Below are 26,077 nucleotides of genomic sequence, written 5' to 3'. Positions count from 1 at the left end.
CAGTGCCCTGCCAATCAGCTTACTCGCTATGCGATTGGCTGGTACTCTTGCCAGCCTGGGGGCGGCCGGCACGTGTCTGTACACACTAGGATTGGCTGTCGGCCCTGCCAGTCACTCAGCACCGAGCAGAGATTGGTTTGTTCTGCTGCCCTGTTACACCCGTTGACCAATAGCGTTGCCCGGCTGGCCGAGCTGAGCATGCGCAGTGCTGTGGTTCGCAGTGTTGGTTTCGCCCGGCCCGATGGTACCGGGCGCGCCTGCGGGCCCCTGCAGGGCAGGGCTGTACCGTGGAGCCTTCGTGCCGCGCGGAGCCCGGCAGAGCGTCCACAGCACGGCCACGGGCATGAGCACGGTCCGGAGGGGCCAAGGAGGGGTTGGTTCAGCCTAGATAGGGCGATACTGAGGTCAGACCTTACCGCGGTCTGCTGCTCCTCCCGCGGGGCAGCACCGATCTCTGCTCTGGGACAGGGACAGAAGCCAGGGCTCGGCTGGAGCTGGGCCAGGGCAGGCTCAGGCTGCAGAGCAGGGAAAGGTTCTTCCCTCAGAGGTGCTGGCACTGCCCAGGCTCCCCAGGGAATGGGCACGGCCCCGAGGATGCCACAGCTCCAAGCGCTGCCAGGAATGCCCAGGGTGGGGTTGGTGGGGGTCTGTGCAGGGACAGGGGCTGGGCTGGGTGATCCTGGTGAGACTCTTCCAGCTCAGGGGATTCTGTGATTCGATCCCTAAGAAAATCCCTAAACTGCATCAGAACCACCCAGAAAGTTTCACAGTAAAGGCATGAAAAGCTGTTCCTGCTCTCGTAATTTCTGAAGCAAGAGGGCATGGAGTTAACGCTCCGCGGGTGGGTTTTTGTGGGGTCTTCCCATGACAAAGCGCAGGAAGAGCGGCTGGATCCCGGTCATGGTGATGATCTGGGCATTGCTCGGAAATCAGGTGCCGGGAGGGCCCAGGGGTTTGTCATCTGTCATTTGTGTTTTAAAAGCAATATTACATTGGCTTTCGCATTTATGTATTAGCTTTTGCATGCTGTTATTAATCATAAGGATTTTGATATGGTACACTTTATAATTCCTTTTAACTGCTTGTTAGTATAATATAATCTATCAGTTTATGTATGCACCGTACAGTTTATATAAATAGTGTGATAAATATATCATAGACCTTAGCAAAATATTAAAATAGAGACTATGTAATATTATAGCGTGATAAATATATTGTAGGCCTTAGCAAAATATTAAAATAGAGACTATGTAATGTTGAAATGCGTTTATGTAACTAACTCAAAGAATGGTGTAAAACACTTTGTTTCTCACATATGCGGACTGGCCTCTCCAAGTGATAATAGTAACAAAAACCAGAGTCCCGGAGAAGAATTTATTGACTCCTCATTATTAAGGAGTGTGAAACAACAGGATAGAACCACAATAAGAAATAAAATATATTGACCTACTGGATGTCATGCAGACAAGTCAAAAGTTAAAACCAAACAAAAGGGTTGCTAGAACATCAAACACTCACAAGAATGTTTGAATAATGTGTAAACTCATGAATATTCATATGGCGCCAGTAATATAACAGTATATAGAGAATATTGTTTTAAGCTGACAGTGTGTTCTTTGGCCAATTGCCAAAAACGCCCCAGTGCTGGATATTGTCCCTTTTTGTCCCCTATTAAATTTCTAAAAATTTTAAAGAGTGAACTTTGTTTTTCACATTTGTCATCGCTCACGGCAACATGCCTGGTCCCAGCTCCCAGGTTTCAGGAACATCTCTGGAGGTGGGTGCAAGACTCTCTCCTTGGGCCGTGCAATGGAGCCGGGGTGTCACAACAGCAGCACTGGGAACAGCCCTGCGTGGTCCCATCCCGTCCCACGGCTACCGTAAGCAACTCCAGGGCATTCTGTCCCACCCCGTCTTCTTCGGGAGCAGCCCCGTGGTGCCGTCCCGCGGCGGGCATTCCCAGCAAGCCTCTGGTGGGGGTTTCCTGTCTCTTTGGGAACAGCGCGTCCTGCCCCGGCACTGCTGACAGGTCACGGTCATTTCAGGAAGTGCAGATAGGATTTTTCTTCACTGGATGACATCACCAAGTTTTCCGTGCCGATGTTCCAGGGCCAGTGCTGGGAAAAGGGCTGTTGCAGTGCAGTGGGTGAAGCGGTGCTCATCCCAAGGGAGCTGTGCCGGTGCCAGTGCTGGTGCCATTCCCGGTGCCATCCCGGTGCTGTCCCCGGCTCACTGACGGAGCATCTCGCCTTGACGGTGCCTGAGCAGCACCTGGCCCCTCGCCAAGGGCTCGATGTCCCCGAGCCTCCCACGGCCCTGCCGCACCCTTCACTTCGACCCGCTCCTCTCCGGCCCCTCGCAGCCAGGCTGCTGGGGGAGTCACCTTAGCCGCTGTGTCACTGCTCTGCGCCCAGCTCTGACGGCGAGGATTTCCCCGGGCCCGGGTGAATTCCCCGCAGTGAGAACGTGCCCGTTCCCGCCCCGCCGGCGCAGCAGGCGGTAAAGCCCCGGAGCCTCCTCTCCGGAGCCGGGCTAGCGGAGCAGGCAGGCTGGGGACCCCGGGTGACAAATCCTGCTGCTGTGACCTTTTGCCGAACTAGTTCCCCTACGAAAAGCACCTCGCCGTGACCTCAATGCGGGCTGCGCCGCGCGTTTCCTCCACACGACATTTTTCCTGCCATCGCCGTCCTGCCGTCTCCGTCCTGCCACCGCCCATCCGTCCCGACCGCTGGCCTCCACCTGTCCCCCGAACCGGCGACACGGGACGCGAAGTGGCCATGGAACTCTTTGCGCAGGTAGATCAGGGCCCACTAGTACCCAAAATGACCAAAAGTGACTTTAAAACAATTCCTCAGGCTGCCAGGACTCGCTCCGTGCCATTTCCAAGGGACCAGGGGCTGCTCACCTGGGAAGTGCAGAGGGAGATGGCTGTCCCCGGTGGGACCCGGGGGTTCAGGCGGCCCCAGGCTGAGCACCACAGTCCTTCTGGGTCCCTCTCGAGCAGGTGCAGGGGATGCATGAGGGGGTCCCAGGGGATGAATGGGGAGCCCCTGGGAAGGACGAGGGGACCCAGGAGGTCCTAGGAGGTGGAGGAGGTGGGCTCAGGGGATGGATGAGGGAATCCAGGGGGTAGATGAGGAGTCCTGGGGGAGTGTGAGGGGGTCCCAGGGGTCTGGGTTCGTTCCCAGCAGTATCGCCTGAGGCAGGGATATGGCAGGAGACAGTGGAGGGTCAGCGAGGTGTGGTGCTGGAGAAGAAGTGACAGGCGACGGGGTGAGGGAGTGACTGAGGAGCTGAGAGGAGGTGACACTGGGTGGGGATGACAGTGAGGGTGGCAGGGGGCATAACTGGTGTGACAGTGGGATGTTAAGGGCAGTGACAGGGATTGATGTTGGGTGGTGCACACGTGGGTGATGGTGGGGTGGTTGTCGGTGCCGGGGCGTCGGGGGTGCAGGGATGGGTGGTGATGTGTTGGGGGCATTGGGGATGCAGGGATGGGCGATGTTGTTGAGGGGTTGAGGGTGTCGGTGTAGGGGTGTTGGGAGTGCAGGGGTGGCTGATGGTGTTGAGGGTGTGGGGGTGTCGGGGGCCGGTGGGCGGGACCGTGCCGCTATGCGGGGCCGTTTCAGGGGCGGGGCCGTTTGCCATGGGCGGGGCCCGGGGGTCGCCACACGTGTCCGGGGCGGGGCCTGGCGGCGCTTCCGGTGCGGGCGCGGAACGAGGGCCGGTGAGTGCGGGGCCCTCAGGGAGCGGCGCGGCCGGGCCTCGCTCCGCTGGGAGCCCGGCCCGGGAGAGAGCCCTCCTGGCCGCGGCGAGTTCGGGCCACACGGGGGCAGCGGAGCAGCCGCAGGCTCTTCTCCGGTTCCCGGTGTCTCCCCTCGTGGAGGCTCCTCCCGGAGACAGGCTTGGGATGTTCAGCCTGGAGAAGAGAAGGCTCCAGGGAGATCTCAGATCCCCTTCCAGTGCCTAAAGGGACTCCAAGAGAGCTGGAGAGGGACTTTGGTCAAGGACATGGAATGACAGGACAAGGGGGAATGGCTTCCCACTGCCGGAGGGCAGGGTTAGATGGGGAATTGGGAAGGAATTGTTCCCTGTGAGGGAGGTGAGACTCTGGTATAGGGTGTCCGGAGAAGCTGTGGGTGCCCCTGAATCCCTGAAAGTGTCCAAGGCCAGGCTGGACGGGGCTTGGAGCAACCTGGGATAGTGGAAGGTGTCCCTGCCCATGACAGAGGGTGGAATAAGATGACCTTTAAAGTTCCTTCCCACCCAAACCACGAGACTCCACGGATGTGCTCCTTAGGTGTTTTAGGTGGCTGTGGCATTTACTTACACGGAATGAAGGTATGGCATGCATAAGCAGCCAAAACAAAAGCATTTTATTATTTTCCTCCTTTCCAATTCACTTGTTCCTCTCGTGTCTTCATTTTCCATCCCTCTGGAGAACTCTCTGTGTCTAACTGGGCACCACCACTAAATCTGGGCTCCACTCTGTGCCCAGCTTCCCCCGAGGAACACCCGGGACCAGCTGCCTCTGGGTAGAATTTTGGTCCCTCCTGACAGCTTACAAGAGTGAAAGCAGGCATTGGTAGGCTGTGGTGGCCAACAGGTTTTTGGCGAACTCAGTTTATTATATTTATTTCTCATCACCTTTAAGACAGTTTTTTACCTTATTTGGAGCAAGAAGCCTTGATATCTCTGAACAGGTTGCATTTCAGTCAACTCAGACAGGGAGTTTTATTAGGTCTGTCCTTCCTTGTCTCTGTGTTCTGGATTAAGTTCTAAAATTCAAGTTTCCTCCCATATTTGGGAGATGAAGGCAGGCTTGTGGTGTGGTTTACATTACTCTGTTCACTTGTATTGGGGGACAGTCTAATAATCTGTGAGTAACACAGTTGATATGACAAATCACCCCCATGCAATTAATAATCATTTGGAGAAAATACTTTTATTTTCAGTCTCTGGAGATACAGCCAGAACTTTTCGTTCACATGGCAGCAGCAAACTCTTCTCCACCTGGTTCTTTGGATCTAAACCAGCCTGGGTTTGCAAAGGAGATCCTGGGAACTAAACTGGAGGTCAAATACCTGTGCTCCGATTGCAAGAACATCCTGAGGCGGCCATTCCAGGCACAGTGTGGCCATCGCTACTGCTCCTACTGCCTGAAGAAAATCATCAGGTAACTGCTGTGCCTTCCGTGCAAAGGCAAAATGCTTGAAAAGGCATCTTCAAAAACAAAAGCAGATAAAAGTATAACTTTCAGGACCTTCTCAGTAAAGGATCTGTGTTCAATCACTGAGGTTCAGTATCATCTCTTCTCTAAGAGAGTGTGTAATTTCTGACTTGCCTTTGTTGTTGCTTCAAAGTTCTCTTTTCCAGAATCCCCTGCATTGTTTTTGACATTGAGGAGGCAGCCCAGGTCTATCACCTATCTCCTTCCATCCTTCTCGCAGTCATCAAGTCATCATTTCATTGTAGTGTCAAAATGGGAGAGGTTTGAGCACAAGCTGGCTTCCAGAGAAGTTTCCTTGTGTTCTGTCTCACTCCTACCTTTGACTGAGCAAAGCCTAATAGAATGATTAATTGGCAGAAGAAAAGAATTATAAATAGGCATCAAAAATACACACAAGCAAAGGCTTAATGTGTTGCTTTAAAAATAAGAAAACACTGTCATTTCATAAAGTTACCAAAAATCAATTTATTGTTAAATCATAAATTAATTTTTTTTGTTGTGTTTGATGATTATGTTTCTGTCTGATAGTGCTGGACCTCAAAAGTGTGCCAGCTGTATCCAGGAAGGAATATATGAAGAAGGAATTTCTATTTTGGAAACAAGCTCGGTAAGGAAAAACTCATTGAAAAAATCTAACAGATCACTGGTGTCAGTAATACCAGTTGCAGTTTTTGTTTAAAACATGAGCTCCGAGAACCCCTTATTCCTAGGAACCCTTTTCTTCAGCAGTGAGAAGGGTGATTACTGTGCTGGACTCCTCAGTCCTGAAATCCAGGTCACGTGTGTTTAGTGGTGCCCTACTTAAAACTGTCACAGTGATTTGGTTGCTGTTCACACACCTCTGAGGGTTGATGGGGCAACTGGTCTGGGAGGAGTTTTCAGAAAGAATCTGAAGTCCTGATCAAAACTGCAACCCCTCAGAAATATTTGTGGTTTGCTTGTTTTTTTCATTTCAGGCTTTCCCAGACAATGCAGCGCGGCGGGAAGTGGAGAGTCTGCCTGCTGTTTGCATCAACAGTGGCTGCACCTGGAAGGGAACCATCAAAGAGTACGAGGTACAGGCCAAAGCAAGGCTTGGCATCCTTCTTTTCTCTGTTTTTGGGGAAGGCTCAGGGTGTTGTCTGTGCCTGCTGACGGTGGGGAAAGGTTGTCAGATCCCTGGACTTCACTGTCAGCTGGAGAGGTTCCCTGAGTGAGAGTTTGTGTGCCCTGCTGAGAGCACAGGCTGGACTGAGATTGGTTCAGGTTTGCCTGTGATCACAGGGATTTGCTTGTGAGCGTGTCCCTTCCATGATGGGAACCACCTGGTCTCTTTGCAGCTCTTTTCTGCTATACAAAACTCTTAAGAAATTGCTATGCCATGAAATGGTAGTGAATTTCTCTGCATTTTGTGAATCTAAAACTCTTCGGACTCCATCAGCTCACAGAAAGTGACCTATCCCATTTCAGCTGTCTCTGGAGCTACCAGGGCAGTGGGACTGGATGTTGGGTACTGTCTGGTCACCCATCACCAGGCTGTTCTGGGACACAGGGCTGCTGAACAGGATGGTTTTTCCACCTCATTTCTCCTCAAGGAGAGAGAGAAAAAAATGCTACTGCTAGCACCCACTAGCTTTTTAATCCAGGTTTTAGTTGTGGCTGTGGATGCTTGGTCCATAGCATGTAAATTTATGTGAAGCTCTTGGTTCCTGAAGGACGATTTTGTCATCCCTCTTGAAATGGCAGAACCACCACACATCTCTCAGGAGGCCTGAGAGATGAGAAATACATTTTATTTCCCTGTAGCATTTGCTCCCGATAGAGATCATAGCCTGGTGGTTCACAGAGCTTTGGTAGTGACTGAGATGTATTTCAGGAACATGTTTAACCTTGGTCTGTCCAGGTTAACACTGGGATTCTCTCGATGATGCCATTGCAAGGTGGAAGGAGGAAGCAACAGCTGTGCATCAGGCCTGAGTGTTTTGTCCATACTGTTGAGCCTGTTAGCAGAGAGCTGCTTCCTTGTCCTGCTGTCTGAGCCTTCTGCTGTGTGCTCAAAGCTCAGTCCAAGAGATGAGGATAAGGTGCTAAATGGATCTGCTGCTGTGAGCCCCCATTTGTATATATGTGAAGGGCTCGTGGTGTGGGTGTGGGACTGAAGAAGTGTCAGGTGAAAAGCTTAACACTCCCATAGCGCAGAGTTTGGGGATTGCTTGTCAGATAACAGGGTACCCTGGTACTGAGGTTTCAGGTTCAGGCTGTGCTGGTGGTGTCTGCAGATTTAATTAATTAATGTCTGCTCCATGCTTTAATTTCTGCTGGTGCCCAGAAGTCCAATGTCTTCTGCAATGATTATAGTGAGGCCATTTTCATTATACTAACCCAAATTGTATCTGTCAACAACTTCCAGTGCTGATTGTGCTGTGGCTGATGAGTTGTGCTGAACTTTTTCTTCTGGTTTTAAAGGAAATCTTAGCGTGTTCTTGCAGAGCTCAGCAAAAGTCTTCAGCTGCCAAAGGTTCTCCCTATGCATTCTAACAAATGTTTGAGTGCTTGAGTCCAGCCGGAGCTTCCACTGGGAGTTCAGAAGGGCAGTGACCAGTCCTGGGATCAGGGCTGCAGGAGCATGTGATGCCCCAGAACCTTGGACACAGCTGATGAAGAGCTCCTGAATGGATGAGTCAGTGCCTTGTTTTTACTCTCCACCTGATCTTCCCAAACCCACTTTGGCGTTTGCTGGGACAAAGGATGATTGATAGAGGTGTGGCTCTGGAGCGTGTGGGCTGTGGGTCTGTGGCACGCATCTTCCCTGCCAGGGGTTTTTGTGAGTCTCGGGGAGTCCTGTGTGAGGGTTTGGAGCTGTGCTGGCTGCTTCCTCTTGGGGGCTGAATCATCACTCTTGCCTGCCCTGGTGGCATTCGGCCTAAGGAAGGAGGTTATTTTGTGCCCTCTCTGGAAAAGCTGGCTCTTTCCTAGGAACTGGTGGGAGGAGGCAAGGTCTGGCATCTCCTCCCAGATGCTTGCCAAAGAGCTGTGGCATTTAATCAGAACTGGCTGTCCCCACGCTGCCAGACCCATGTGTGTGGCTGAGGAGGGCTGGGAAAGGAGGCATTGAATGGCTGTGTTAGCCCAGAGCCTCTTGGTACCTTGGGCTAAGGTTAAACCCAGCCTTCAGGGCCACAGTGCAGAGCTGGCCTGGTGCAGAACAGCTGCATCCGTAGCTGCGCTGTGGGTAACATCCTGCAGCAGCTCAGCACTCCCACTCTGGAAAGTCCCTCAGAGCTCTTTCCGACAGGACATGGAAAGTCCCTCAGAGTGAATTCACTGTTTGCTAATTTAAAAATCGTGTGTTGTGCTGAGAGAGGCTGCTCTCCCCTTGCAAATCAAGAGTTACTGTCACTTCTGGCTTGCTAATCTTATCAGGGCACACACAGGGGAAAAATGTTCTGCAGCTGGAAGGCTTTAGCCTCAAAAAAAGGAGTAAAATGGATTTCAGTTTTGCTTTCTGTTCAGGCAGACTGAAGTTTCGCTCTCAAAGGAAACACAAAACTGAATGAGTGCAGTCTGCTTGGACATGACTTGCACTTCTGCTTCAAGCTGTGTGGACCATATGAAATATTTAAGTCTGAATTTATGTCTGCATTTTTCAGAGTTTGTAAATATTTAGTGGCATTTGGATAAAGTAGTTTGGGGGGGTCTGAAGGGTTTTTCCTTTTATTAGTGACCTTATTTCCTGATGAGTCTGTCCGCGTGTTCATTTGGAAAACCAGGCTGTGGGCATGAGCCTTTAGATTCAAAAGCAAAGTCTGAGAAGTGCTGCAGAAACTAAACCCAGTGCATTAAAGGAAAAGGAAAAACCTCAAAAGCGATCTTGGTCATATCCAGGAGAGGGAGTTTGTAGATCCTCATGTCTGATGTGTTTTTCCTCCTGCCTTACAGTATCTCTAGCTGCCTACATCCCTCTCCTGTTTAACAACATATCATTGTCAGTTTTCATACACCTTTTATTTATGCTTTTCGTCCCACCAGTTCCCTTCCTTTGCCCTCTCCCCAGGCCTGGGATGGGAGGAGGGGGCTGAGGAGGAGTACACATGGGGAGTACACAGCTTTGGTATTCCCCTTGGTTACCCTAGACAGATTTAACTCAACCCTCTTCAACTGGAAACCGAATTAACTGAGACATAAGGAAATGAAATTGTCCAATTTTAGGAAAGAGAACTAAGTTTTAAGCTTAAATATGACCTCTGTATTTAAACTAAGTTTTGTAGGGCTCAGATGAGCTCAGCTCCTAAGGCTGAGCAACAGTCAGGTGTGGGAACAAGCTGGCGTAGTCCATGCTGGAGGGAATGTGCTTTCTTCGAGTTTGTTGTTATCACTGGTTTTAGAGAGTTCTTTGTAAGTGAAAGCTGGAAGACTGCAGAAAGTGCAGAACTCTGAACCCAAGTGATGTCACTCAAAAGCCTGTGGTGTCAGAAAGGATGTCTGCAGCCCCTTCTGGGCTATGTGGCTTACTGGCACCAGAAGAACAGGATAACCTTCCTAATTCCTCTCTGCCCACAGCTCATACTTAGGAGATGCTGTAGAACCCCTACCACACCTCATCTCAAGAAAACTCCGTCTTGAAAGGTGCTGCTGGGGGCCCTGAGCCAGGGGCTCCTCCTGTGCACTGTGTCATGCCCCTCCTTCCCAGCTGCACCCTGGGAATGTCCCAGCAGGTTTTGGTGGTGATTTTCGGAGGCTGAAACTTCATCTTCAGGATTTTGCACATTCCTTAGAAGAGAGCTGTTGGTCTTTGAAGCTTGTTCACCTGTCTCCTGCCCCACAAAATTGTACCTCAGTGTTGTCTGTGTGGGGTACAACGCTCATGGTGCTGTGGCAGGAACACTTGGTGCTGCTATATCAGGGTGACCAGGTTTTTCTCTTTAAAACCCAGTACAGCATTTAGTATCTTATTCTGAAGGTCTTGGCTGCGAATTCTGGCCTGGTGGTGAAGTGCAGTTTGCAGCTAGCTCCAGCCTGAGCAGCAGGACCAGACCATTTTCTAGTGAGAGAATCCCTGACTTGCACATGCAGGTGACCAAAAGGACCTGCTGCTTTTGGAAAAGGGACCAGACACACTTTTACTTTCCGGAGCCAGAACTGAGGCCCACATCCCAGCCACACTTACAGTCCCCACAGTAATTAGTGAGACTGGCTGCCCAGACATGAGGCGATTTCCCGTCCAAAGCTGTGGTAGGAGGTAAAGCCACAGGGAGTGCCAGAGAGCATGCGTGGGAGGGGGTTGGAAAGCCCCGGCTGCAGAGGGTCTATTCTTCACTTCTGAAACCAGTCAGCCTTCTTGTGGTGGCCCAGAAATTAATAGTTTCGACAGTATCTCTCTGTCCCTTGGAGAATGAAAAGCTGTAAGTCATGAGATTTGAAGTAGAGGTGAGTGCTAGGTGTGCCTTCTACACTGTGAGGAAACCCCTCACCATGAATGCAGCTGGGGAAATTGTGGAGGAATTTGGAAAAAAGCATCCTGGAGTGTGCAACCACTTCATGCTTGTTCCTAGTTGAAAGCAACCAGGAGTGGCAGAACCTGTTTTAGAAAATGGCAGAAAACCTGCTGCTGCTTCAAATGCATTTTGGACTCTGCTCTGCCCTAAGAAATCACCCTTGCCTCCACACTTGTCTTTGGTGACTGAAACACTGCCTTGGTGTCCCTGTATCAGCAATCCCCAAATCACACCTTTGTCTGATCAGCCCTAACACCTGATGAACAAAACTCCAACACTGAAAACAGGAGTTCCTGCCCTGGGTCTGAAAAGAGATGTGAGCCAGGCCCACAGGAACCCCCACAAGGCTTTTGCTGCCTTTTGTCCTCACTCAAGTGGGCACCAGGGCACAGAGTAGCAGTGAGGTGTGTTGGGTTCCCATGCCCTCACTGCCTGCCCTCACTGCCTGCCCAGCTGGAGCCAACAGTACCTATTGATGCAAACTTCGTCTTTGGTTTTGACAGCTTCTTTGGAGTTTGAATATTTGTGATGCCAAGTAAACTTGCTTCGATCTGTCAACAGCATGTCCCAGCAAGGGAGAAGATTGTGTCTGGCACCAGCCTGTGGGATGGTCTCAGAAAGCTCCCATTCCCATTTGGCACTGGGAATTACAGAATGGGTTCCTGCTTTCCAGCATTGTGTTGCTGGGCTCCATGCAGTGGCACAGGGGCTGGGCGTGTGGTCACCCTGTGCCTGGTAGCCCAACTTACCTTTATGGGGAAAGGTTCGAACAAGCCTGGCATAGAACCAGCTTAGGATTTCCCTGGCAGGAGGAGCTGCAGCACAGAAGGGCATGGGGACTTCAGAGGAGCAGGGCATCCTAAAGCACCTGTCCTGTGTGGAACATTCCCATCTTGCAGGCTCTGGGGCCCCTGGGGAACTGACAGAGGTGCACAAAGCAACTGGTGCTTCTTAGCACAAAGGATCCAAGTTCCCTCAAAATTCTCTTTTACACTGGAGACCCATTTTCAGTGTTTTCTCTCTAGTCCTATGGGCCCACCCTTTTCCTTGTAGCCAGGCTACGACGTCCAAGGAGCCAAGTGCTGCACATAGCAGTGCTGGGGCTGGAGACCACCCAAGCCCTGATACCACTGCTGTGCCGTGGCAGCTGGCTTTCCTCTGCCATCTGGGTTTTGCTGTCCTTCTTGTTGCTCTCTTCCAGCTGCCAAGCCCTTTAGCTGTCTGGTTATGGTTACTGTTGCTGTGCTAGGAGGAACCTAATGGAGTGCCTTTCCCAGACCAGGGGATTTTGCAGGAGAGCTGCAGCATGCAGCTCACTCTGAGCTGTCCTGCTGTCCGTTGTCCCTCTGCCAGCCCTGCCCTTTGCTGTGAGCTTCCCAGAGGCTCTGGCAGAGGTACCTCACAACAGTTGCTTCAACAGTGGCATTTCCCAGCTGCCTGCTTTGTCCCTTTGCTGGAGGGGGAACCCAGTGTCATGCTGATGGAATCCTAACATAGTTACAAGACCTCCAAAACACTGGACCTGTGTGGATGTGGCAGGTTATGAGCAAAGCAACCAGGCGGCAGGGGCATGTCCTGCTCTGCCACCAGGGTATGGAGATAATGATTTCCAGCAGAAGCCTCTTCCAGAGTTGAAATCAAATTTAGCGATGCCCTGAGGTGAAATGGTGATCAGATTAAACTGCAGTTTTCCCTCTTGACTGAAGGAGAAGTAGGGAAGCAGGTGATCCTGGCATTCCAATAGAAGCAGAGAATATCCCAAGCTGGAAGGGACCCACAAGGATCATACAGTCCAGTTCCGGGCCCTGCACAGACACTCCAACAATCTCAGCCTGTGCAACCCTGGAAGCATTGTCCAAACCCTCCTAGAACTCTGGCAGCTTTGGGGCTGTGACCATTCCCTGCGGAGCCTGGGCAGTGCCTGAGCACCCTCTGGGGGAACAGCCTTTTCCTAATGTCCATTCTAACCCCATTCTGACACAGCTCCAGCCATTCCCTTGAGTCCTGTCACTGGCACACAGAGCAGAGATCAGAGCTGCCCCTCGTGAAGAAGCTTCAGAGCACAGTGAGGTCTGCCCTCAGCCCCCTTAGGAATGATCACTGTGTGCTCCAGGGATCAACTGCCCGTATTAAAATCCACTTTTCCCTCTGCATGCCTGTGCTCCCCTGCACTGCTGCAATGCAGAGTGCTGCCCTTGCTGTCTCAGATGAAACTGCCTCATCCTGCTGCTGGAGTGTCCAGAGAGAAACTTCGTCCGCAAACCGTGCCAATTTAAAAAATATGCAGCTTTCCTGATACTGAGGTGGGAGATTCCCGGTACACACGGGCAGCTCCGTTTGCCAGTGGGCTTGCAGGTAGAGGAGAGACCTCAGCACCTTTGAGCAGCTTGGAGAAGAGGAGGCTCTGGGGAAATCTCACTGCAGCCTGTAAGTGCTTAAAGGGGGCTTGTAAAAAGATGCAGAGAGACTTTCTACATAGACATACAGTGACAAGAAAAGGGGGAGCAGTTTTAAAGTAAAAGAGTAAAAGGAGAGATTTAGATTAGATGTTAAGAGGAAATTCTTCCCTGTGAGGGTGGTGAGGCCCTTGCACAAGTTGCTCAGAGAAGCCGTGACTGCCCCTGGATCCCTGGAAGTGTCCAAGGGCATGTTGGACAGGGCTTGAAATGACCTGGGATAGTGGGAGGTGTCCCTGCCCATGGCTGGGGTGGAATGAGATGGGCTTTAAGGTCCCTTCTAACCTAAGCCATTCCATTATCCTGTTATTCTATGATTTCCCTCACACACAGCCCCTGACTCTGATCCTTTCAGTTGCCCTGGTCCTTCCATGGGCAGCAATGTCTGATTTTCTAACCTTTCTGGTGAGCTCCCAGAGAATGGCCTGTCTGATGGTGGTGAGTGATGGGCAGGCTGCTGTGGGGTCGTGTCACTGTTTATTATTAGGGAAAGTAATTGATTGATATGTGGATCAATCAGTGGCTTTGGTTGTAATTGAGTGGGAAGAACTACGTGCTGGTGAAGGCTGTTAACTCTGCCCCATTTTCCTGCTCCTGCTGTTCAATGCTGTAGGCTGGTGTATGCCTCACTGGGTGAGCCATTCTCTTCCAGCTCCACTTTAATTCTTCCATGGCTGTCCCCTCCCTCTGAGTCTGTGTGACATGATTTCCACTCTGGTTCCCTCTGGGAGAGTGCCTGCTCTTCCCTAGTCCCACTCACAGCCATGGCTTTCTAGAACTCCCAAAAACTTTACAAGCAAATGCCTTGATGTCAGTGGTGCTTATCCCTGTAGCAGAAGCTACAGGTGTGGGTTTGGGAAAGATATAAACTGGAGGATTGCCCCATTGCTGGGAGAGTGGAGTGTGGCAGATCAAGCTGGAGTGCCAACCCATGCTCTTGGCTCCAGGGTGGGTTGGATTTCTTCCAGCAGTGATACTATCCATCTCTGTTCTGACACCCACGTGGGGTGAGAGGAACAGAGGTTTCCAGAAGAGCCTGAAACTGTTTATACAGAAATGTTTGGATCTGCACTGGCTGCAGCTTCTGGGTGTCTTTAACCCTTTACATACAGAACAGTTGCACTTTGAGCTCAGCAGGGCTGGTTTTCTTCCCATGCTGCAGGCAGGGCTGTGCACTCTTGGGCATTGTGGTGCGGAGGAGAGTCAGGATGGAGGATAAGTGCTGGGACGTGGGGAGTGTGGAGAGGGTGGTAGTTTCACACCCAGCATGCTGGCATGGCAGACCATAAGTTTAAAATACTGCCTTTTAAAATAGTTGCCTCTGCAGTGAAGTTTCCTTCTTTCATCCAGACCATCTGTTCTGCCAGTGCTTTGTGGGTCATGGGGTAGCTGTTATCAGGTGTTTCTAGAACATGAGAGTAGTAAGTGGGTAGAAGAAAGGGCTCAGCCCCTCTGAGTGAGTGGGATAAAGGCAGGCACTCCTCTGCAGGCAACAGCATCTGTGTGGGCAGCTGTGTCCGTGCGGGCAGCCGTGTCCGTGTGGGCAGCCGTGTCTGTGTGGGCAGCAGTGCACCCCCAAACCCTGCTGGCTGGCTGGTCATCTCTCCAGGGACACATAGTGAAGCTTTGATCTTAAGTTACTCACTTATAGCATAAAAAGGAGAGAGTGACCAAGAAACTGGAGTGGAGCTACTGCTGGTTTCACTTTCCACTTCCCAATGTGTGACAGGGTGAGGTTTGTGCATGTTCCCCTGGAAGGCAACAGAGATTCAATGTGACAAAGTTTTCAAACGTCTGGTTTCGGATGGCTGCATTAGAAATGCTCCTGGTTGGATTTTTTTTTTTGTCTCTACCATGGCAAGAGACTTTAGTGCTCTTATCGTTTAATTTCAGTTTTGATCTGCATATTCATGGTGTTTCCAATGCCTTGTTTCAACTGGTGGGTGTATAACGACAAGATTTAAGCAGTGTGGAAATGGCATAGAAGCAGAGGCATGTTCCAGCATTCCATTTAGCCAACACTGTTGCCCAAGAGTCTACGGAGGACAGAGGATCACATTGCCCTGGTCGTTTGTTTAGCCTCTCTGGCCATCACCTAGCCCTGACTCTGGCTGCAGGGGCAGGTGCTTGTATGCAGGGACTGGTAAATGAAACTGTTTAAAAATATTTTTCTTTCTGGTTGAAAAATGCTATTCTAATTCAAATGTGAAGATACAATCAGACAGCTCAGCTTGGCGTGTGATGAGCTGGCACAGGGCCTGTGCCTCAGCTGACTGATAACCATTACAGTGGAAAAATATCCAAATTATCCTGCTGAGGTAGTGGCTCTCTCTACTCAACCTGCCTCAACGTGTCTGCTCCTGGCAGAGCCATACATGGAGTTTCCCATTGATTATCTTGGACATCAAAGCAATAATTTGATATTTTTTTAAATCATTGCAGCAGCTTTTAGGTAGAGGTTGAGGCTATGTAGACACCCAAAACTGGGGTAGCCTGGAGGTCACAGGATGAGTCAGCAGCTCAGAGGGATCAGCATGACCAAGGTCTGAGTGTAAGTTGGTAAATCCAGTGCTCAGCTGTAATAAGGTATAAACCCACCCCCATGGGATTGTGCCCATCACAGAACCTCTGTGGGGCTTTTATTTGAGGGCAAATATCTCCTGTATGTTCCTTCACAGGCTCATGATGAAGTCTGCCCTGAATTCCCGCTGACTTGTGAAGGCTGTGGGAAGAAGATTCCCAGGGAGAAGGTATCTGTCTGACCCTGTGCCGTGGGGGTATTTGGTGTCCTGATGGGCTGAGCAGGGAGGAACAAAGTCCATTAGGAAATGAAGTGGGGAAAACAACTGAGTGGCAGCTGTTAGTTGGGATATGATTTTTCCATAAGGATGGATGTGAGGAAATGTGGCACAGAGGCACTCGCAGGTCAGTGTTGGTGCTGCCACAGCCATCTCCCTTGGAACTGTGTCTAGGGGCAGAGCCTCTGTGGCAAAAACTCACTCAAGGGTTTATGTTCTGTGTAGAGCAACTGCATCAACCACTGCTGCAGTTTTGGAAAGAGAGCCCATCTCCAGCTATATTAATTGATATCTAATTAATCATCTAATGGAATCCATTCCTATAGCTTCTCCAGGTTGCTGGCTTCTGGGACAAGGCTCAAAAGTCTGTAAATTTAAACATTTTCAAAAAGCTCATTCTTCTAACCATCTTGTGTTCTATGGGCAAATATTTTTAGTAGCAGTGCTGGAAAAAGCCCTTTAGCAGGGCAAGGGAACAGAGGCAGCAAAAAGAGGAGCAAAACAGTTCTTCCAAATGGGCAGCGTAAGGAGGGAGTTGGGGGTGCAGCCCACCTTATCTGCAGGCTGGGGTTTGGGGTACAGCCCAATTTATCTGCAGGCTGAAGCCCAAGAGGGAGCCAGCTCATGGGGTCCCCAGGGCTGTGTTTAAATATTAACTCCCATGTTTATCTCTCCAAACTCTTGTTGATTACTTGCTGTCATGTTAATTCTGAGTAACCCGACTCATTACTCAAACCAGATGGATCTAGAAGCCTTTAAAAAAGTGATTTAAAACTAGTTTTAATTGGCATTTGTTGCAGCAGATGTAGGAGTTAAGTGGGGAGGGAATATGATGGTTGTTCAGAACAGAGCTCTGGTATCTGATGGTGAGGGGTGTACTAAACCCAAGCTGAAGCTGTGATAGTGCTTGTTGGAATAATCATGCACTGTGTGGGAACCTGAACAACTCATCTCAGTGCTGAGGGGTTAGTGACACCTCTCTGCAGAAATGTAATGCTAGGGATGGAGGTAAAAACCCAACCTGTAGCACGTCCTGACCAGAGTTGTGTGAAGTGCCCAAAATGAAATGTACTCTTGTTTCATGGGGTTGTTGCCTATGCTCCCCATTCCTCAGCCCTCGGGGAAGCTCATTATTCTGCATCCACAGCTTGTACCTGTACCCATTGCTTTTTCTCTTTTGCATGTGCAGGTGAGCAGTGAGACCTCCCAACCATCAAGAGAAGGAGAAATTAAGCTTTCTTCGGGGGTCAGGGCTGTATTTGTATTCCAGTGAAACTCGTGCCTGATGGCAGGCAGAGCCCAGGTTTAGTGGGCACTGTGGCAGCTGGTGATTAGCCACAGCTTGGGCATTCTTCAGCTTGGCTGCAGTTTCCCAAATATCAGTGGGATGGAAAGGGAACACTGAGGACACATAAGATTTAACATTGCCTTCCTTCCTGCCTTTCTAGTTTCGGGACCATGTGAAGACATGTGGTAGATCCAAAGTACCTTGCCGGTTTGAGGCTGTGGGCTGTGCTGAGGTGGTAAGGGCTCCTCTCTTGGATTACCTTGGGGCTTTTCAGTCTCAGCGTTAGAGTTCACCTGCAAACTGCTGTTGCCCAAACTGTCACATGTATTTACCTTCAGGTATTTGATTAAACCCAGTGCACATGGAGCTTCACATAATTTGCTGTACAGAGTCTGGGTGTCCCAGGTATTTCCTTCTTGTGGAAGGAAATCTCCTACTTTAAGTGCACCCTAAGTGCTTTGGGACTCTGGTGATTATGCTGCTTTCAGGGGGAATGGCTTCACACTGCCAGAGGTCAGGTTTAGATTAGATTTTTAAGAAGAAATTGTTCCTTGTGAGAGTGGGGAGGCCCTGGCACAGGTTACCCTGAGGAGCTGTGGATCCCTGGAAATGTCCAAGACCAGTTTGGATGGGGCTTGGAGCAACCAGGTTTAGTGGAAGATGTCCCTGCCCAAGGCAGAGAGTGGGACAGGATGAGTTTTAACGTCTCTTTGAACCCAAGCAAGTGTGTAATGACCTGTGATTACGGTGATTATGTAAGGAAAGAACTGGGGCCAAGCCATATTTCTCTTTGTCACTTAGTTTTTGCAGGTCCCACTGGTTCATGTAATTCCCTCCTCCAGGGGGTTATGTGAGGCTTTGTCCTTTGTTGCTGTTAGGTACATGTGACAGAGCTTTTCTGGGAGGGGTTGGAGGAAGGCAGAGACCAGTACAGCTGGGGGAAGTGTTTATCATCCCTCATTGTATGTGATTTGAGCATTTCTAAAACAAAACAAAATCCCACACCACCCCCACCAAAACACATTTTTAAATTCTTTCTTTGTTTTTTTCCCCCTATAAATCATAAATTTAAAGCTGATGTTGTGACCTGGATAGGAAGAATTTGTTCTGTGGATGGTGACAGTGTAGATTGCACATGTTGAATGGAGGATGTATTTCTCTTCATGTAGGTGGAAAATGAAAAACTCCTGGAACATGAAAGGAACTGTTTGGCAGAGCATCTCTGCATGCTGCTGAGCTCTGTGCTCAGCCTCAAGACTGGTGCTGGGGACCCAAAATCCCTTCCTGTCCTTTCCTCATCACAGAACAGCTCCCCACTGCTGGCAGCAAGCTCACTGTGCTCAGAGTCAGAGCTCTCCCGGTCCCTGGAGCTCTTGGGAAGGTGTGAGGCTCTTGAGAGGAAAACAGTGACCTTTGAGAACATTGTCTGTGTGCTCAACCGGGAGGTGGAGAGAGTGTCCCTGACAGCTGAAGCCTACAGCCGCCAGCACCGGCTGGACCAGGAGAAAATCGAAACGCTGAGCAACAAGGTGTGTAACTGCTCACCTGGGCTTCCCAGCACTCCCAACAGAGGCTGTTTCCATTCCATGTCATGAGCTAGCAGAGCTTCACCACCCAGCCCTGAAACTCCACAGATCTGAAGGCAGAACTAAAATACCTTTTGTGCCTGTGCCCAACCCTCAACAGCTCCCTGGAAGGGCTGGGAATTTAACTGACCTGTGTAGAACATCGGATCTCTGTTAATTATCAAGATACCAAGGGGTTCTTCCTCAGCAAAGTTTTCCAACAAGAGCCAGAGCACCCAGAATTTCACTGCATCTCCTTGCCATGCATCTCACTGAATCTGTGGGGTTGCTCACTTTCCAGATCTTGCCAAAGGAGTGCTGCCTTTGCCAAAGGAGTGCCATCAGTGCTGCTGCCTGCAGCAACAGGCTGGAGGTGTGAAGGAGCTGCCTCCACCCGTCTGCTCCAGCACAGTCCCTGTGGAGTGCTCCTAGTGTCCTGGCACGTGGACCTGTGCAGATTGCAGTGTTGCTCTCTAGGCAATTGATCTGGTGTGACCCTGTATGAGCTGGCAGGGACAAACCCTCCAGAGCGTGTTGGTTCTTTTCTTTCTCAATTTAGTTTTGTCACAATGCTGAATTTTGGGGATTTTTTTTCCCCATCCTCACTTTTCGTGCTGCTCAGCCAATGGAGCAGCACTTTGGAAGGAGTTTTACATTGGCTTACAGGAAGGTTTCCATCTCAAGCACTGAGCTGTATCAATAGATCTTCTCCAGAGTGACAGGGTGCAGAAGGAAGCTTCAGTGAATTGGCTTCTGTTGCTCATTTTCTCCTTGCCGCACTCCCTGTCCATTCTGGAGAACATCTCTCACAAACAGCAGTCCCGAGGGGGTGCCAGGCTCTGCCGGGGTCTGTGGCTCTCCCAGCCCCAGAGCCGCTGTCTTTCTAACCTGCACCGTGTGTCCCACTGAGCAGGTCCGGCAGCTGGAGAGGAGCATTGGGCTCAAGGACCTGGCCATGGCTGAGATGGAAGAGAAGATCCGCAACATGGAGGCTTCCACCTATGATGGGGTTTTCATCTGGAAGATCACAGAGTTTGCCCGGAAGCGTCAGGAGGCGATAACAGGCCGCTCTCCTGCCATCTTCTCCCCAGGTGTGCAAAATCCCCAAAATCTTTTGCATCCCTCGTGGAAGGTCCTTTGCTTGGGACATGCTGCCAAGGCCAGGCTGAGAAAATAGGGCTGAGAAAAAAAATATTCCATGTGGAAGGGGGTGTTTTGTCTTGGAGAGTGAAGCAGGCAGAGCAGTGCTGTTCCAAGAGGGAAGAGAGGACTGAGAGGAGAGAGGTGCAGGCTGCAGATGAGATGGGAAAGGGAATTGGCTGTAATAGTTTGGTTTGCATTAAATATAAAGGCAAGGAAATACCAGCTGATATGTGTGTTGAAGAAAAGGAAGTGGAGTTACTGCTTGCAGTATTGTGAGGACAGAGTGATTGCCACAGGGTTTGGCAAAGGGCAAAATCTTGAGTTCGAAAGAGCAAATTGTACAAGGAATGTTCATTCAGGGCCTGACCTGAAGCCAGGGTGAAGCCCATCAGTCTCAAGGGGGAAGGGGGACGGCCTTGCTGGGTTCTTGCTCTGCTCCTTGCCTGGGCCACAGAGAGCAGAGTGCCCAGCTGCCTGGTCCCTCACCCTGGCTACTCTCACTACTGGAGCCATCCTTCCTCCTGATCCTCTATGAGTTTTACATTCACAGGGTGAGAGGGGTGCTGAGAAGGCCCAGAGAGGCAGTGGAGATGTTCTCCTTGGATTAGCAAGAGGGTCATCTGTCCTGAGAGCCTTTGGGAGAAGCAGGTGGGGAGGAAGGAGCTGTGGAAATGAGCTGGGGATTGCCAGAAGGGACACAGTGACAAAAACCCGATGTCTTACTCCTTGCCCTTTGCAAGAGCACAGTGTCTCTGCTATTCATAGTTTGCCTGTTGGGAAAAGCACCGAGTCCTGCAATAAAATATTGGCTGTGACCTCTGGTATCTGCCTGTGCCCACTGAGCCTCGCCAGTCCCAGATGCACTGCTCTGTGCCACTGTGGGAGGGTGACTTGTGGCAGGTCCCCTTCCAAGCTGTGACCCCACACAGGCCTGGTGTCACACCACAGGCATTCCCAAGACTGCTGGGGAAGGAAAGTAGATCTCTGCCTGAGATCCCATTCCAGCCATGCCCAAGCCATGCCATGGGGATCCAAATGAGAACTAAATCTCACTTGATTGAGTCCCTGCCCTGACTAGAGGCACCAGCTCACAGTAGGGGTGCTAAGGGTGCTCTGCCTGCAGTCAGGTGCGTTATGAGGGAGGTTGCTCCTGCTCACCAGTGTTACTGCCATGAACCACAGCTCTTTCAGCACTGGGGTGCAGGAGGATTGGCCCAACTCTGTGGCAGATTTCTCCTGGCAGTGAGGGAACAGCCAGGGGACCAGCAGCAGCTGCTCTGTGCACAGCATCTGCTCAGGCCAGGAGCTGCACTGCCTGGCCTTGGGCTTTCCAGACCACCTCTGGTGCAGCCCAGACCTGCCTCCTCCCAGACTCCAAACTTAAGAGCCCTCAGAGATCTGCTAGTTCCAGGCTGTGCTTAATGGACCCTCACTGTGCCTGTTCCACACTTCTTTGACAGCTTTCTACACCGGCAAGTATGGCTACAAGATGTGTCTGCGCGTGTACCTTAATGGGGACGGCACCGGCCGTGGGACCCACCTGTCCTTGTTTTTCGTGGTGATGAAGGGACCCAACGACGCGCTGTTGCGGTGGCCCTTCAACCAGAAGGTGGGTCTGGAGCAGAGCCCACTGTGTCCAGCCATGGCCTGTCTAGTTTGGCACCCACTTGAGCTTCTTGGCACTGTCACTCTGGCCCGCTTGGCAAGGCAGAGGAAGGGCTCTGTGTTGGCTGCCCTGGGGGTTTCCTAGGTGTGCTGAGAGCACTGGCTGTGCTGTGGTGCAAGTGATTGATGTGGGATGTTTGGAACCACACAGAGCCTCTGCAGGGGTTGAGGGCAAGGGAAGGTCGTGGTGGCCTCAGAGCGCAGGACAGCAAGGGTTCACTCCATGTCAGGAGGTCAGATCCCAGCTCCTGGGCACTGCAGGTTTGTGGAACACATGGAGACTGAGTGAGCGGGCACGAGCAGAGAGGACAGCAACCCTAGCTCAGGGAAATACCTGTGTGCAATGTCAGTACTGAGAGCAAGGTGTAGGTTTTCAGTCAGTCTGACAGTCTTGTGCTGCCACAGGGAAGTTTCCAGTGACAGGCAGGATGTGGGGATGGGGAAAATTACTACAGGATGTTACTGAGGTGATGTTCTCTGCTGGTCCCACTCAGAGGCATTTCTCTGATTTGCAGGTGCGTAGGGTGGCTGTGGCTGAGCGTCTCATGGCAAGTCACTGGGCTGGGCTTCCATGTGTCCAATTCAGCCACTCCCCTGTTTTCACCTTTCCCCACAGGTCACCCTGATGCTTCTGGACCAGAATAACCGGGAGCACATCATCGATGCCTTCCGCCCTGACGTGACATCCTCGTCCTTCCAGCGCCCTGTCACAGAGATGAACATCGCCAGTGGCTGCCCCCTCTTCTGCCCTGTGTCCGTCATGGAAGCTAAGAACTCCTACGTGCGTGATGATGCCATCTTTATTAAAGCCATCGTTGATCTCACGGGCCTCTAACCCTCCTGACCTCGGAGCAGTGAGCGTGGAGCCAGCGTTGCCCAGGGCATCTCCCGCTTGTGCTGCACTTCAAGCGGGTCTCAGAGCGAGAGGAGGGGGCACAGAGAGGAAAAGCCCTTCCTGAAAAGGGACCTTTGCTCAGAGTGGAAACAAGGTGTCTGATGGGAGCCCTCTTTCCTGAGGAGAGGGTTTGGTGAACACTGGCAGGCTGGGGGATATGGAAGATTCCCTGCAGGGACTTGGGTGTCTGAACTGCTGCTGTCTGGACTCCAGTGGAAACCAGTGCAGCTCTTGCTCTACCAGTTCAGCTGACATCCACAGCTCTCTGTAGTAAAACAGCGGTTTGTCCTGCCTGAGCTCCACCTCCTGTGGATTTTGGCTCAGCTGTCTAGGATTTCCCTCTGAGATCTCCGTGTTCCTGGAAATTGTGTGCTTTGGGGTGCCATGGCTCTGCACTGCTGGTTGCTCCACACCTGAGAGACAAGGGGAGCATGTGACAGCTGCAGTGCCAGCTGGGCAAGAGAGACACAGAGTGATTTGATGCTGTTGGTGTGTTTGGAGGTTACTGAGCCCAGCTGCAGGGCAGGGGAGCCCTGAGTCCAGCCCTCACTGGGTGTGTGATGGGTGATGTGTGCTGGAGTGTGGAATGGGGCAGGAGGTGCTGCTGCCCAGGAGGGACCATGGGGCAGTGCCAGGGATGCCTGTAGGGAAGGATTCTGCTGTGGAGATTGTCCCTCCTGTGCCAGGAGAGGAGGGCGACACAGAGTTCAGTGTGCACCCTGAGAGCCCCAGGCCCTGTCCCCCTCTGCCCTGTGTGCTGAGCAGCGCTGGGTGGGATGGGTGCTGTGCTGGGAGCTGTCTTTGCTCATAAGCAAAGGCACAGGCTCTGAACTGGCTTCACTTCCATGGTGGGACAGCCCCACCAGCCTTCCCAGGGCTCCTGCTGCTGTTGAGCTCCCCATCCATCTGTAGCTACGCTGCTGTGTCTCTCTGGGCACTGCCACCTCAGGCTGTGGGATGTGTACCGTCTGCCTATGCAGTGGGCACTGCTGGCCAGTCCCTGCCATCCCACAGGACCTGCAGTCACCAGCAGCAGCTCTCCCTCACCGTTCCTCCCTATCCCTGAGCTCAGGAGTTGTGGGCCAGCTGGTTCCAGGCAACAGCACCCTGGAACTCTTCTTCCACTAGGCCCCATGTTGAACCTGCAGCCACCTGGGGGCTGGAGAAATGAAGTGTGCTGTCTCCCCTTTCTGTCCCTGGGCTCCTTCCCTCTGGTCACCACCTGTTCAGCAACCATGAGAAGGTTTCTCTCGGTGTTGATGGGGAAGAACTGGCTACCACATCCCTGCATAGTGCCCTCTGCAGCCTTGTTGTGGCCATAGGTGGCTCTGCATGGGCCCTGATCCAGGGTGGACGCAAAACTTTGTTGCCTCCTTTGCCTGGGCTTTCCACACCCCTGTCAGTGGCTGAACGTGCCCCAGATGTTTTGTTGGGGACAAACCAGCTGTGAACACCCTGCAATGATCAGGGGCCCTGGCTGGCTCCTGTGCTGCTCCTTGGGCAGCAGGGCTGGAGCACGGTCACGCTCCTCAATGGCTGCCAGGGATTGACCCTCCACTGCCAGCAGCTCCTGCCAGGTGCCCAGCCTGGGTCTGATGGCTGCAGAGCCTGCCAGGCTTGTGGCCTGTGCACACCTTGGCTCTGGCTGAACCTCTTGCACCCATGGCTGCTGTGCTGGCCAGGGTCTCTCCAGACAGGTGCTGGGGTGACCTGTGTGCCCTTTGGAATCACTGTAGGGAACTTCTCACACCTGGGTGTGCAGGGCCTGGGGACACACCCAGCCCCTGCTGTTGGGGAGGGGGATGGAAACTGATGGCAGCACAGCCTAGCTGAGGTGGGAGAGGGGTGACAGGACCCTTCCCTTTGTGCAAGCCCCCTCCAGCCTGTCCCAAGGGACAGATCATGCCCTGTGTTGCTGCTCTCACCCTGTGCCTTATGAGGAAAATTCCAGGCTAGCAGAGCCCTGCTCCCATCTACAGCAGCTCCCCAGGGATGCTTGGAAAAGCCTGGGAAGGGAGAGGAAGGTCAGCTCTGCTCATAAATCACCGGGAATTAAGTGCTATGTGGGGGGAACTTGTTCTTTGTTGAACAGAATGTCTGTCTGCTCGTGGGGTGCTGTCTGCAGCAGGACTGGGGGCTCTGGCCAGGTAGTGCCAGGAGGGCCTGTGGAGATGGTGGCTCAGCTGGGGGCGTCTGGGTTGTTTTCGGGGTGGGAGCTGGTCCTCCTGCCCCAGCACACGTTTGGAAGGTCAGTGGGAGAGTCAGTGCTGCAGCTGAGCTGCAGCTGAGCAGGCTGAGCTCTTTAGGCCACAGGGTTACTGCTGGAGAGGAAACATGGCCTGTCAGCCGCTCCTGCTAGGAGCTTTTTCCTCCCCACCTCATGCTGCTGACCCTGTCTGGGCCTTTTTTGGTTCTTAGCAGCTCTGGAGCTGGCACCAGGAATTGTGCTTATGTGCTGCAGGCAGGGGCCCAGCCTCTTCCTGGGCACTGCTCTGCCAGCCTGGCAGCCACACTGACAGGACACAAGCCACTGCTGGATTTTTGTGGGTTTTTTTTTCCTTTTGACCACACCATCTCAGCCTGGCACTGTGAACTATGTTTTGTTTTCCTTGAGGGGGTAGTATGGTCAGAACCACTAATAAAAGCTGTTTGAACAGCATTACTGTGTATGAGCCAGGGGATGCTGGGCACATGGGGGAGGATTGCCTTGGGGTAGGGGGGTTTCTGTGCTGGGAACTCTCCCCCACTCCTGCCTCCCAAACAAAGGGGGAACAGTGGAGGCTGTAATGGGAAGGGAAGGGAAGGGAAGGGAAGGGAAGGGAAGGGAAGGGAAGGGAAGGGAAGGGAAGGGAAGGGAAGGGAAGGGAAGGGAAGGGAAGGGAAGGGAAGGGAAGGGAAGGGAAGGGAAGGGAAGGGAAGGGAAGGGAAGGGAAGGGAAGCTGGAGTCTGGCTGCTGGAGCTCCACTGTGCCTAAAGGCCAACGGGAGCCAGTGGTGCAGTGCTGGGTCAGTGATTCCAGTGGTTCTGCTGCTGTTAAGGCAAATCCAACACTCCTGTTCCTGTGTTGTAACAGCTCTGAGCTCCTCCAGAACAGGCTGCTTTTCCCTCGCTCCTGTTGGGAGCCCAGTGCCTGCAGGATGCCTGTTCCTGCCCCTCCCAGGCTGCAGCACCAGCCCAAGGAGGGACTAAACACCTGTGGGGGCAGCAGCCTGCTGGCCTCCACTCACTGTGTCTGGAAGAGACAAACACAAGGAATGACCGTTGGCACCTATCCCCTCTGGAAAGCCCGCAGACCCCCTTCATACCACAGCATCTGCTACAGCAGGGAGATGCACAGGGCAGTGAGGGGACTAGCATTGCAGCTCAGGAGGCTGCTGTGGCACAGGAATGCCAAACAGCACTGGAGGGCTCTCTGCTTACCTGTTCCATGTCTGTTAGTGCATGGAAAAACGTAAATCCAAGAGGGAGCCAGCCCTGAGCTTGTCCTGGAGCCAGCTTGTCCTGGTTCAGCCCTGGCAGGGGATGGACGCTTGCTGCCCTTCAGCCATCCCTTGCCTCTCTCC

At 52.0% G+C, this 26,077-nt stretch overlaps 1 protein-coding gene across 3 annotated transcripts; it reads left to right on the top strand.

Annotated features, from left to right (window-relative positions):
* The first annotated feature begins 211 nt into the window (after positions 1-211).
* Positions 212-25,173, top strand: TRAF2 (TNF receptor associated factor 2). 3 transcript variants are annotated; one of them, XM_063410159.1, is made up of 10 exons: positions 212-2,795; positions 4,956-5,176; positions 5,759-5,837; positions 6,187-6,285; positions 15,839-15,910; positions 17,407-17,481; positions 18,416-18,775; positions 19,725-19,902; positions 21,415-21,563; positions 22,236-25,173. In XM_063410159.1, the coding sequence occupies exons 1-10, from the start codon at positions 2,634-2,636 to the stop codon at positions 22,452-22,454; spliced, it is 1,614 nt and encodes a 537-aa protein (XP_063266229.1). In that variant the 5' UTR covers positions 212-2,633; the 3' UTR covers positions 22,455-25,173. The 3 variants fall into 3 exon arrangements, with proteins under 3 accessions (XP_063266229.1, XP_063266228.1, XP_063266230.1); XM_063410158.1 differs by lacking the exon at positions 212-2,795 and adding an exon at positions 3,641-3,727; XM_063410160.1 differs by lacking the exons at positions 212-2,795; positions 15,839-15,910; positions 17,407-17,481 and adding an exon at positions 3,641-3,727.
* Positions 25,174-26,077: the final 904 nt, after the last annotated feature.

This window comes from Prinia subflava, chromosome 12 (assembly GCF_021018805.1).
Source record: "Prinia subflava isolate CZ2003 ecotype Zambia chromosome 12, Cam_Psub_1.2, whole genome shotgun sequence".
Classification (NCBI taxonomy): domain Eukaryota; kingdom Metazoa; phylum Chordata; class Aves; order Passeriformes; family Cisticolidae; genus Prinia; species Prinia subflava.
The sequence above is the reverse complement of the archived record's forward strand: the minus strand, read 5'-3'. Positions and strand labels throughout refer to the sequence as shown.